Genomic DNA, 13,273 nt, shown 5'->3' with positions numbered 1-13,273 from the left:
TAATTTCCTTGGTCACTTTGATGGCACAACTACATGAGGATAAAAAGATGAGTGCGTCCATACAGCCGAGGGATGAGCTCCAAGTACTGCAGACTGAGGACAGACCCAGACCCCCAGAGCATCCATCAGCATTGCTGTCTGGGCAGGTCTTGGAGCTCTCGTTAGAAACTTCTCCAGTAAATATACTGCTCCAGTAAATGCTGCTGCAATGCTGGAACCCAAGTTACCTGTCTGACAGACTTGCAGCTCCACCCAGTGGCTCTTTTTTGGCAAGATAAAACCAAGGTTTCAGAAGCATTAAAACCTGTTGAGGTCAAAGTAGTCATACTGTAGTGAAGCTCTGGCAACGTGCATAAGAAATAGGGTATATGTTACTCTGTCACATTCTCAGCAAGCTGTCATTTAGCGTTTAACTTATAGCAGAAAGCTGCAAAGACAATTGTTAATGAAACCAAGTCCAGCAATCTTACTAATCACTTTATTTAAAACCACTCTGCACAAATTATTAGAGTAAAATGTGAGGAACTGAGAGCTGTGGGCATCCCTGTGCACTGCAGGGAGTGGGACCAGATGGCACTGAAGGGTCCCTCAACTCAAAGCGTTCTGTGATTTCATAACTTGCACCGTTCACCTTCCCAAATTCTCTGTGAACAGATTGTAATGGTTTGGCCCAGATTTATTTGTCATATGAAATTATTCACGAATTACCTGAGCAAATTATTTTTTGTTTGGAAGCTCATTTTGCAAAGAACTCTCCTGTGAGTGAATTTCCATGGAGTTCACTTGGCAGCTCCCAGCGTATTCCTTCGCTTCCCTTCCAGGGTAATTACTATGACTAACAAGAAGCAAATCTCGATCATTTCTATCAAAGATGCCATGCTGAAACTTGCTTCTATTTTTTTTTTTTCCAGGAGGATTAGGGAAGTAATTAAAATGAGCTTTTATTTGTGCACACATACACTTCAACTGTAGGAAAACTCAAGAGATGATTACATGTTCACGGAACACAGGAGTACTTAAACAGTCTCAAACCGACAGAATTAATTTTGGATTTTAACCACTTCTGTAAAAACAGCCCATTTCTTCGAGCTCCGGTGAAAACTGCCTGAACTTGCAGACATCCAACCATGGGGCTGGATGCAAGTCAGCCCCTGTGCTGTCAGTGCAAGAGAATAGGAGTTTATTTTTATAGGGATAATATTTCAAAACAGATGTAATAAGCCACATATGAAGGATAACAGGATCTTTAGGAAGGGTTCTTTCCATCACTGAGAGGACAGGTTCCCCACAGCCACTTCCAGCCACCGTGCCGTCCGGACCTTGCTCTCCTGCCAGCTGTAGAGGGGCTTGTACCCAAAGTGCCTGAAGGCTTTGTCTGTCTCATAGGAGAAGGTGGTGACTATCGTGTGCAGCAAAGGGAAGTTTAGGAAAGGCCGTGGCTTCCAGAAAGGGGACAGGATGACCTCTATTATCCTGTGCAGGTGTATCAGTAACCACATCTTCCAGTATGGGATGCGTGAGCCCAGTCTTATTGAAGGGTCCGTACAGGACAAGAGCTGATACCTGACCAGAAAACCTTTTGTTGTCGGAGTGTCATCATAGGAATAATACACCTGCCCAGCGAGTGTGTCTGGTTTCAGCTGCAGGTGCCTGGCTGCGAGAACATGCATCCATGCGACATTCCCTGGAGAAATAAGAGGAGGACAGAAACAGGTGCTCAGGAGGAGCAATATTTGCCTATTTACTGTGGCAGTGAGAGCATGGAATCCCAACAGCAGTGCTGCAATGTAGGGATGACACTCATCGTGTGCTCAGCCGTACTGAGGAGGGGTGGAGTAGTTAATTCAGGCCTCAAAGGTCCTTTCAACCCTTGGTTTCCCCTTTGAGCTGGACAATTAACATTCCTTGTGACATGGGTTCACTCGAAGCAAAAGGGCACTGTTTTGTAGTGTGATCAGGATGAATGGGAGCAGAGCTTGGGGGTTTTATTCCTGGCTCTGCTGTGAGCCTTTGAAGAAGTCATTTGATTTATCCAGGCCTGATTCCACTGTAACAGCAATTTCAAAGTACTGTTATCTGCACTTTTGGAAGAGGACATGTGAGCTTCGCAGAAATAACTAAAGCTCCACATGATTGAGTGGTGAATTGTACTCCTCCTGTAATGCATTCAGTGCAAGAACAAGCTACTTCAGATGTGGTACCTCAGATGGTCAGTGGGCAATATTGGTGGTAGGTGGATGGTTGGGCTGGGTGATCTTAGAGGTCTTTTCCAATCTCAAGGATTCTATGATTTTGAGAGGCTTTGGGAGCAGTCTGTCTTGCTCACAAAACTCAGTTATGCAGTACAATCTTTAGTACAATGAATGCCTTTCCTAATTTTATAAGTAGCTGGTTTAATTTCTTGTAAGGAAACCAGTCTTTTCAAACAGACAAAAAATATTTTAAAGATATTCCCTCAATTTCTCTGTTTTCCTCCATAGGTTTCTAGAAACATTGCCTTAGAAAAAGGAAAAAAAAAACAGAACTCTTGTACTCTTTTCTGCTATTTTTCAGTTTTCTAAACAACATTTTTCCTTATGTTGAGGAGAATTTAAAAAAAGAAAACCCTTTGCTAGTGATTTTCAAGGAAAGGGTGAATGTTGCACTGAGTGCCATGGTCTGGAGTGGTCACAGCCATTGGGTTGATGGTTGGACTGGACGGTCTCGGTGGTCTTTGTAACCTTAATGGTTCTATGAAAACAATAGAATGTAAACAAGTGTTTTATAAATTCTTTTAGCCACCCTGAGTTTTGTGGTTATAGAATTGTTTACACTCAGTCACTATACTCATTTTTCTGTGTTCAAGGATTGTGAGTAAGCCAACATGCAAAATCTCCTGTGGCCAAAGCGGGCTGGTAGCACTGCACACAAAGAGATCCATCACTCACTCACCCACATACGTGGAATTGCGCTCTGTGTGTTCAGGCTCCAGGTAGTTCAACACACCATGATGGGCTTTGGCAGACAAATACAAGTCGTGGAGGAACACTGCTTTCTCCCCATATACTGTGTTTGCGCGGATGATGCAGGTTGTGAGTTTACCACCATTGCTGAGCTGAAAAATCAGGGAGGAGTATTAGCAAGTGATGGATTTATAGGTAGAATCTTCCACAGTGATCTTTGGTGTGGAAGATGGAACCAGAATACTTGGGGAAATTGGGGGCTGGAGAAATCAAACTTTTGATTTTGATCACGCAGGCATGTCTGAAAATACACCTTTTGTGCACCAGGTGAGCCTAGTTTTGCAAACCATAATTTAATACAGTGCTTTCCAAAGCTTCACTCCTTTGGTGGAGTTTGAGAGTAGGCACAGAGGGTAGAGCAACTTGATCCTGCAAATACATGGCAGCTCTGTGATGCTGTGGGAGTACTGGCCGTTGGTGAGCTTGGGGCAATGTGGTGAATACATCCTATCAGAGAAGCCATTGGAGATATAGGTACAACCTGTGGGGTCTTGGTGGTAGCTGGACAGTTGGACTGGATGATCTTAGAGATCTTTTGCAATCTTAATAATTCTATGATTCTATTCCATGATTCTTTCTAACCAGCTCTCTCCACCTGCTCATCTTGTGCTGAAACCCCATGGATACCACCATTGACTTTTTTTACCTTTTTCCCATTGGCTTCTAATACAAGTCTTTCTGCCATGGCCTTTGTCTTCCCATAAGGCAGCTCCACTTCCCCGCTGTATTTGGTGTCCTCATTTCCTCTGAAATAGATTGAGATGTGAGTGATCCTGGAGTCCAGAGCTGGGAGACATTTATCTCTGTGTGATTTACTTTAACCCCTACTTTGCAGTGTATAAGTTCTGACGGTGTGTCATGCAGGGCTAAGAAAGATCCTTACTGCAGCTCAGGAGAAATAAAGCCTCAATAAATACCGAGTGATTCTGTGGTGTTAGGCAAAAGCAGGTATGCATGAGAGCAATGGTTTCATCTCTGAGAGGTGAATTTGCTTTTGTGTGATTGAAGCAAACAATATTCTGGCAGGGAAATTAGAAGGCAGCGCAGTTACCCTTCTAAGCAACTCTCAAGTGGCTGAACAAGGTGGAAAGAGCACAAGATGATGGAGGGCAGGAAAATGAGAGCAGTCCTGTTTTGTTTTTTTCATTAGAGGTAGTGAGAAGCCTCTTGTGAGCTTTAAACTAAAAGAAGCTGCACCTTAATTTTCTCATATTGTTGATTAGAGTTGGGAGGCGTTTGCTGGTGATGAGAAAGAGCTCCTGGAAGATGTGCAATCACCAGATTTGTGCTGAGGTTTTCTTTATCTGCCCCAGCAGATTATGTTTGAGGGGACAAGCAGAAAACCAAGTCCCTGAATTAGGCCAAGCAGGGGTTGGAGCTGTGATGTGACTCCTAAGTTAATGGGACTCAACACGTAACTGACCCCACAGGTCCTGAAATAATTCCAAGGAGAACCAAGAAAGCAGCTCCATTCCCCACAAAGGCATGGGTGTTTCTGTCCCAGTGATTCTAGGTCAGTATTCCAGGATTCGGTTAGGAAGATTGGGGGGCTGTGGATTTGTCAGAGAGCAAAGAAGCCTTGCTTGGAGCATCGGAGGGACCATACAGACCATGTGTCCATTTGCTCCATGCTGCATGAGAAGGCTCTCTCCCCATTCAGTGAGCTGCAGGAGATCTCAAAGACTTCCTTCACATTTTCACATCTATTTGCTGACTATTTTGCTGCCCTACAGAGGTTCATCCTAGGCAAACACTGAACTGTGCCAGGTGCAGAGCACCCAAAGCAATGTGATACGGAACCATCTTTCTCTTTTCACAGACAGGGTTCAGCTGTGCTTTAAGAGCAGGCTAAGTGGCCTTTGACAATGTCAGGCAGCAATTCTGCAGCAGAGGTCTTTTTGTTAAGCACTGGGCCACAGGAGAGCAAGCTCTGACTCAGGCTCCTGCTTTGACCTTGGGCAACTCACTCGCTCTTTTCTGCACTCACATCACTGCATGTAAAACATGGATAATGCTATTGCCTTTCTTCAGTCACTAGCTTGTGCATCAGATATCTCAGCTGAGAGCAACAGAAATAAATGAGGAGCCTCAAAAACTCAGCATCCCCAAGCACACAGGCTTGTAGCACAAACCCTCCTCCCCTCCCCGTGTTTATGGGTGATGAACAGGAGACAAACCAGCAAACAAGCACAGCAAAAGATTGATTGTGCACAGTTTGCTGAGAGCCCAAGAGGGGCCCAAGACAATTAGGGGGGTTATCTAGAAGTTCTTGTTTTAATTGCATTCTTTTTTTCTATCTGAATTTCTTTTTTTTTTGCCTTGTGAAGCTTCACAAAGGGGCAGCCTGCCTGCCGCTCTGGGCTGTGGAGCTCTGCTCCTGTTTGCCTTCCCCCACCCCTTTTGAAGCTTGGTTGTAACAAAGAGCTCAGCATAATGCTCTTGCTTTTCAAAACGATCACAGATAACTGAACGCTAATAAGACTGGAGCAGCATTGTCAGAAGGTATCTCAGCGGTGGCTGTCTCAGAGGGATTGAGACTGACAGAGGCATTTTCTATTATTGTAGCATGCTGAGGTGTGAGCATTATCCCTGCACCCATCACCCTGTCCAGAGACTAATCATGCTTTGTCTGTGTCAGTTCCCCAGCACCTAAAAATGAGTTAAATAAGATTATCCAAGGAGTGATAGAGAAAGGGTGCAGAGCAAAAAAGTAAGGCAAGTTTGATCACTGGCTGCAAACAAGAGCAGAACAAATTGGGTGGGGATAGGGAAACTACATCATCTTTGCTTTCAGCCATAGAATCATAAGGTCATTAAGGTTGGACAGACCTCTATCATCAAGTCCAACCATCAGCCCACTCCCACCATGCTCTCTAAATCATGTCCCTGCATAGACTCACAGAATCATTAAGGTTGGAGAAGATCCCCAAAGCCCCCATCCCCAGCCCACCCCACAATGCCCACTGAGCACATCCCTCAGTGCTATATCTCCATGGTTCTGGAACACCTCCATGAATGGTCACCCCTCCACTTCCCTGGGCAGCTGTGCCAAACAGAGCAGCGTTATGTTGCCTTCCAGTACCCACTAGGCTCCCTATTAAGCCAAGCTGTGTAATTTTTTTTACTCTTCTCTCACTTTAATTCCAGGAATTAAAAGTGAAAATCTATTGAGAAGAACCACTCTGACAAGCAGGCTTTTTTATCACAACATGATGGGAGAACGTGAGTATGTTTTTGAAAAGCGAGTTACAGGCTCTAGTTGGTGGTTTATTAGCATTTGTGGCAGGAAGGGGTTGTGAGTTGGTTGGGAGAGGATGCTCATATATGCATACATCCTGTGAGCAGCAGGATGGGCTTTTGCTTGCACCCACAAAAGCATGACTCTAAGGCAAGGAACTATCCTCTCAAGCAACATTTGGGATATCTACCACAAATCTTTTCCAAAACACCTATTTACAGCCATCTCAAGTCACAGGACTACAATTCTAAGAAAGACATACACATACATCTGTTTTTAGAAGTGATTTAGATATGTTAATAACCAAATTTCATAGCCTTTCATTGATACTAGAGCTTCTAGTGCTCACGCTCCCAAGTGGGATTGAGCTTTCTTGTTCTCAGGGGCTTTTTCATACGAGAGACATTTATTTCTATGGACTCGGGTATTTAAATGCTCTTCAGAACAACTGTGTTATGCTTAGCTTACTAGTATGAAATTTAGACTTGTTGGTCATTTTAAGTTATGCTTTAAGCAGCCTTTTCTAGCCAGGCTCCAATTGCTAGAGCCCCGCAACTGAAGCCAGCTGTGTCTAGACTGACTGCCTGTAGAGAAACAACTTGATTTTGAGCCAGATCCCCCTGCACACAAGCTTGCATGGTTTGAGCAGCCTGTGCAAATTAACAAGAAGCTTTACAGTTTTATGTGTCAGACTGCACCCATTTCCACCCGACTTCAAATTTAATCTAAAACTTCAATTCTTGGTCTTCAGAAAGAGCAGTTCAAGGGGCAATTCCTGTGTCCCACGAATACCAAAGGTATCCAGGTCCTGAACAGCAATGTCAGCTGATTGTGAGAGTCCATTCTGGAAATCAAAGATAGGAAAAGGCAGCCCCAACTTGTAATTTCAACCTTTGCCTTTCGTTGTTCCAAATGCCATCTTTGCCTCAGAGGGCTTCCAAAGCTCTGCTTTGATCTCTTTTGATACTAGGAACTCGCCACAGGTTTGCTAGCAATTCAATGTGGAATTAACAAGGAGGGAAAGTGGGTCTGTGGTGGAGCATCACCAACCCTTTGGTCAACTCAGTGTGAAGCAGAGAAAAAAACTTTTACTCAACAGCAAGATAAAATTTGGCCTTATCAGAGCCTGAGTAGCTGAGATCCAATGCCAAACTGATTTCAGCAATTAGAAGAACAGGTCCATACACATGGAAGACAGCCTAGAGTGCTGTTAAGTCCTACATCTCACAACCAACTCTTTCAGTGATGGGTATCCAATACTGTTCAAGTTTATGTTGAAAGGAGGTGTGGTTTTCACGAAAGAGTGAAGGAATCAACAGAATTGGGAGCACACTTGTTCTGCTTCGGATTCATAGCAAAAATCCATAGGGATGAAAATGATGTGTTGGGCCTTACCTGAGCATGGGCTCGTGCAAAATATTGGGTCCCACTGCAGCAATGGAGCTTGTGTAGACAACATATGGGATGTTCAGGGCACAGCAGGCCCTTAACACATTTTCAGTACCTGTGAGGCAGGTCAGGAAGGACAAATATTAACTACTTTGGTTTCTATTATAGAAGTCAGATGAGATTTCCAGATTTGAAATAGATCCATCCTTTTCATAACTGTAGGTTAAAGCTGTAGTCCCTTGGGTACAATTGCACAGGTATGAATGGTTTATAATACCAGAGCAGCAGCTACAATTTTAGTTGTAATGTGATGATCTCTATGGTTGTTAACAACTGCATGGGCAACATGGTGAATTGCAGCCTTCTGACAAAAGAATTGGTGTTTTAGTTGCATATTTGCTTTGTAGAAGTGATTGATGACTGAAGGGTGAAAACCATTGCAACAGACTCCTGGTAAAATTATCAAAGAAACCCTGAATTTAGGATAATTTCAGAGAACGTAAGTCAGTATGAAGACCAGTGGAAAATAATTTAATTCTCCATCAACCTATCACTGTATAAAGTTATTGAGAACCTCAGTTGATAAACATCATTGGAAACAGATGAATTAACATCATTGAGCTTAACAAAAGCAGATTTAAAAGACTAAGTGACTAAGTGGGCTCCTCAATCTAGCCTTCAATTCAGAAACCAGTGGTTGAAGCAGAGGAGGGTATCAAAGCAGAACAAAGATGTAAATTCTTGCCAGCGATAGTAATTAACTATAGCCACACTAATATTCTTAAGCACCATTATGATTTGCTGAAAGACTTGACGGATAGCCCATGAACTTGCAGTTCCTAATCCTAGGCAAAAAATCTTTTGGCTGTTCAATTTATCCACAAATTGTTGAGCTTAAGGCAGTCATTGGGTGAATTTCTGTGACCTGAGTTATACAGGACCCAGCTAGGATGATATAGTTGACCTGTCCTGACTCTTTTCTCATCCATGAATTCTACAGTAGGTGTGAAATACAGTTAAGCATTCTTCTATCTGCAATGATGAATGGAAAACCGTATCTTTCAGCTCTAGATTTTGAGCAGTCCTGGTGAAGGCAGCAGCCCAATGTAGGGAGGTCTGTTTGAAGCCATCCAAAGGAAGGGAGCAAGCTGGCAATGAAGAGGAAGATCTCACAAAGCCACTAAAGGGCAGTGGGAACCCTCTGCTTCTGTGTATCCTTGGTGTGCTCACACAGTACAGGCTCTTAAAAGCATCTGGTTTTGGAAATAACTACAGCAGTGTAGTTTAATGTTGCCCTTGAATGCATCAGCAAGTAATAGGAGCCCTAAGCAGTTACCAGGTTGGCGATGTATGTGTATGTATGTGTGTATATATGTGTACAAAATTCTTTCCTTGTGGTTCACAGCTGTTTTAGTAGGTAACAGCCCGAGATACCATTGGAGTTGCTGCTGTAATTGGGATTTCATTGTTCTTATGGGCTGTGCTTATTTCTGAGATTGATGAACAAGTTTTCTTTAATCAGATCCTGCACTTAGCATGAAATCAGCTCTTGGTGATAGGAAGAAAATGCTGTGGAGCTCTTGGCTAGGTGTGGCATGTAGTTATACAATAGTTAGAAATAGCTTCACTTTAACTCAACTTTAATTGATGTTTTTCTCACATACTGGACAGCTTCCTACCACTATAGCTATGTTCTGAATCAGTACTATTAGTGAAAGTTATGTCCTTGATCAGAATAACTTATCCAGTGTCTGGGTCCAGATTTAACTTTGCAAATTTAGAGGACACAGAAGCATTAAACCAGAGGAGATACCTATTTTGTAGTCTCTTGCATGACTTTACACCAAGGCGTTTGTATTTAAGGCTGGATATTAGGAAGAACTTCTCAGAAAGAGTGATGATGCAGTGGCACAGGTGCCCAGGGAGGTGGTTGGGTCACCATTCCTGAAGGTGATCCAGAGCAGTGGAGATGTGGCACTGAGGGACATGGGCAGTGGGAAATACTGGTGGTGGGTGGATGGTTGGACTACATGATATTAGAGGTCTTTCCCAACCTTAATGATTCTACGATTCTAAGGATGTATTTTGCTTAATTGCTTGTTTTAAAGAACTTACCCCCAACATTGACAGCTTTCATTTCCCAAAAGGGCAAAGTGTTTCTGTAGTCCACAATAGCAGCTGTGTGGATAACCACGTGAACACCCTGCATGGCAGCAAGGAGCAGATTGTAGTCTCGAATGTCTCCTTTCATCACTGTCACATGAGTGGTAGCTGGAGAAGAATAATATAAGCATAGATGCAGGGGAAAAAATACAAAACAGCATCTTCACATTCCTGCAGAATGAGCATCCTGCCTGGAAAGCTTTCTTCTCAGCAGGGCAAGAAGCAGCTTGCCAACTATACTATTGGAATACATTGCCCTGGGGGGAAATACATCCCCATTTCATGAACCCCAAGAAACCAGATACACATCTGGTTTAATTCAGTGCAACACTTTGCCAGTTTACACCAGCTGTGGGTCAGAATAACAGCAGCTGTCACTGAGATCTCACATGGAGTCGAGGATAGCACTGAGCTACATGGGGAGACAGCTGGGCCTGAGCTGGGGCTGGCTGAGGACTTACTCTGGGACACATGAAGAAGATACCTAGAGCGTGGTGGGAATAACACTAAGCAAGCTTGAAGGATATTGCCAGAACTCTATTTAAATTGCAAATACTATAGGTGGGGGAGGGAAAATAATACAATATATTAGTTAAAATTTTGTAGGAAATTCCTTCCTTTGAGCCACTGAGAAGTCTGGCTATTTTTCCTCCTTCCTCCTATTTTGTGTCTCAGAATAGCTGTTCTAAACATGGCTGCTGTTAGCATCTACCACTAATTGTCAGGCTTTTACATGAACCTGCTGGGCTGAAGGGTTATATGGCTTCATTCTGATCACCTGTCTTAAGGCAGCTGGGTGCAATGAAGACCAGCAAGAGAATGGTCAGGGATAAGTAGAGAGGTGGCAAGCACCAAGAGAAATCTGCAGATGGTTAAGGTCTGATGAGTGTTATCCAGGGCTGCTAATTGGGTACCTGTTGTAACTGCAGGATTACTGCTTTGTCTACTCCAAATAACTTTTGGTGGAGGCAGTAGAACACTGAAGTAGTGCAACTGAATGCCTATGTTTAGAAAGGAGGTAAAATAAGAGCCAGGAAAATTTGGAAAAGCTTAATGTCAACACCAGGAATTTCAGGAATGTGTGCTTAAAGAATATGTGTGTAAGTACCCACAGGATAACCAGCAGAATAGTAGCAACTGACGTGGTTTTGTCAAGAATAGGTCACGTCAGATAAATCTCTTTTGTTCTTATGACACTTGGATGTAGGAGAGCAGGTCAACGTCATCTATCTTGATTTTAGAAGGGGTCTGGAGACTCCATGTCATTTCCATAAGCAAATCAGTCAAACAGGTCCCAATAAGCCCCATCAGGGTGAGCACGAAGCTGAATTACTGCTCTGAGGGAACTGCCAGCTGTGGTAGGTAGCTACCCCAAGGTCTTTTTATTGTTTTCATCAAGAATGTCAGCAGATAACGTTAAATGGGAGGGTCTCAAAGTATGCTGGATGATTAGAGTATGAACTGATAGAGATAGGGACAAAGAGAAGATAATGGGTGTAGTAGGGAAGAGGTAACAGCCCCAACCTACCTCATGAAATAATTGGGCCAGATCTCTTGTTGGCAGGAACTTGCAACTGGGAAAAAGGCTTAATTGGATTGACAGGCAAGAAAAGGGATTGTGGTGCAGGGTGGAAGAAACAAATGGTGAGATATTGGCACAGGCTGCCCAGGGAGGTGGTGGAGTCACTGTCCTGGAGGTTTTCAAGAGAAGCGTAGACGTGGCACTGAGGAACACGGTTAGCAGTGGTGATGGGTTGATGGTTGGACTAGATGATCTTTCCAACCTTAATGATTCTGATTCTACAGCGTCCTTCTGCTTTACCTCTGTCCTGCCCTCAGTGACACTTTTCAGAAGAGAGCAATGCGAGCGCCCAGGGATGCAGAATTGTCAACTATGGAAAAGAAAAAAGCACTGCAGTCCTCCCTAACCTAAAGGAGAAAGCAGTTGAGAGGTAGGCTGTCAAATCATGAAGATTGTTATTAAAAAACATTGCGCCATTTTTACTCTCTCACTGGAAGCAAGCTGAGGGGTTGGGCAGTCAGAAACAAAGCCTCAGCCCACTGCCAACCTTGCAAAGCCATGTGAGCTGGTTGGCTTGTTTGGGATGGGTATTCTCATATCCAGTAAAACGAGTTGCTTCTCCCCTACGTATCTCACTGTAATCAGTTCTGGTGAAACATCAGAAGGCAGCACTCAGAATTGCGATCAAATTGAATCATTTAATATCTTTGAGCATGTTTTACTGAGCCTCACCTCTTCCATTTTATGCACAGCACATTGGCTGTAGGCTTCTCTCACAATTACAGTAATTTATTATGCAATATCTGTAGCAGATGCTGAGCTTGATTCTATTCTTGTCTGCCTTTTGGTTGTTTTTTTGAATTTTTAGCTACTGGAGCATGTCAGGAGCATAGGTTTTGTCTGTTCAATCCATGTTCCCACCCCATGCCTGTAACTGTGGGATCTCCAACATAATACCACCTGTCCTGAAAGGGAGGGTTGTGGCTGCTAAATTCAAGTTGATGCCCTTTTCTTACCTGTGGCAAAATTTTCTACTTCTTTTCTTGCTACTGAATCAAAAACTCTGACTTCTTTGATGTAGTCTTGTTGAGACAGGAGCTCTGTGATCTTTTCCCCAATAAAACCGCATCCTCCTGTCACCAGGTAGACCTGGGCTCCATCCATTTCTGAGGACATTTCTGTGGTTAAGGAGAAAAGATCCTGTAGTGCACTGTTGATCTTTCAGCCAATGTGTTTTCTGATCTAAGTCTAAAGTCTAACCTTCACAGTGTTAGTGTTATTGGCTGAACATTAACTCCATCCAGTTATGCGTAAGTAAAGTTTTTGCTGGCACAGCCATACTTGTGCTACACACTGTTCTGGTCTTTCTGACTCAGCCTTTCCCTTCCCATTCACTGGTGTATAAGCAGTGGGACACCTCCAGCTTGTCTTGGTCCTTGGCCAATCTCAGCCCACAGTTGCCATGCTGAGTGTTTTTCATGGTCAGTTGGCATAGCTTGGACCCCTGTGCGAAGAGTGCATGTCCTGAAGGTGTGCTCAGGGCATCCCTCATTTAGTATGAAGCTACTAAAAAGTTCTTGCTGGCATGCACTAATGAATTTGTATAGACAGTGAAACAGCAGCAGATCTACCCAGCGCTGTGTAGAACTGCACACAATGCAGGCAGGTTCCAGAATGGGTGTTTGCAATGTCCATGATGGCAATGGTATGGCTTTGCTGAATTAATTCTGCTTGCAATTGGAATATACAGACACACACACACACACACACAATTAGGAGGAGAAAGTCCATTTAATTTGAAAAATGTGTAGTAGCAAAAAGCTGTACCACATCCTCTGGCAAATTGTTGCAATAATTAATCACTGTCATTGTTAAGAACGGACTGTTGTGTTTTATTTAATGGACAGTGGCTAATACACCTTCTCCTTGCTGAGCTATGAGCATATGCTATCCAGTTTG

General features: G+C 43.4%; 1 protein-coding gene across 1 annotated transcript; it reads right to left on the bottom strand.

The window, feature by feature from the left end:
* Window positions 1-464: 464 nt before the first annotated feature.
* On the bottom strand, window positions 465-12,556 carry LOC100542495 (3 beta-hydroxysteroid dehydrogenase type 7-like). The gene is made up of 6 exons (XM_010721793.3): window positions 12,331-12,556; window positions 9,745-9,900; window positions 7,636-7,744; window positions 3,649-3,748; window positions 2,932-3,094; window positions 465-1,684 (listed from the first exon to the last, which is right to left on the bottom strand). Exons 1-6 carry the CDS (start codon window positions 12,488-12,490, stop codon window positions 1,266-1,268), a joined length of 1,107 nt encoding a protein of 368 aa, XP_010720095.1. The 5' UTR covers window positions 12,491-12,556; the 3' UTR covers window positions 465-1,265.
* Window positions 12,557-13,273: the final 717 nt, after the last annotated feature.

This window comes from Meleagris gallopavo, chromosome 21, assembly GCF_000146605.3.
Source record: "Meleagris gallopavo isolate NT-WF06-2002-E0010 breed Aviagen turkey brand Nicholas breeding stock chromosome 21, Turkey_5.1, whole genome shotgun sequence".
NCBI classification, from domain to species: Eukaryota; Metazoa; Chordata; class Aves; order Galliformes; family Phasianidae; genus Meleagris; species Meleagris gallopavo.
This window is presented reverse-complemented; position numbering and strand designations above follow the sequence as displayed.

Excerpts from the sequence above, each read along its gene's own strand:
- LOC100542495 (XM_010721793.3), bottom strand. The coding sequence starts at position 12,490 with ATGTCCTCAGAAATGGATGGAGCCCAGGTCTACCTGGTGACAGGAGGA. Across the intron at positions 3,749-7,635 it reads TTGCACGAGCCCATGCTCAG|AGGAAATGAGGACACCAAAT; the intron begins GTAAGGCCCAAC and ends AATCTATTTCAG. Across the intron at positions 1,685-2,931 it reads GCGCAATTCCACGTATGTGG|GGAATGTCGCATGGATGCAT; the intron begins GTGAGTGAGTGA and ends TTATTTCTCCAG.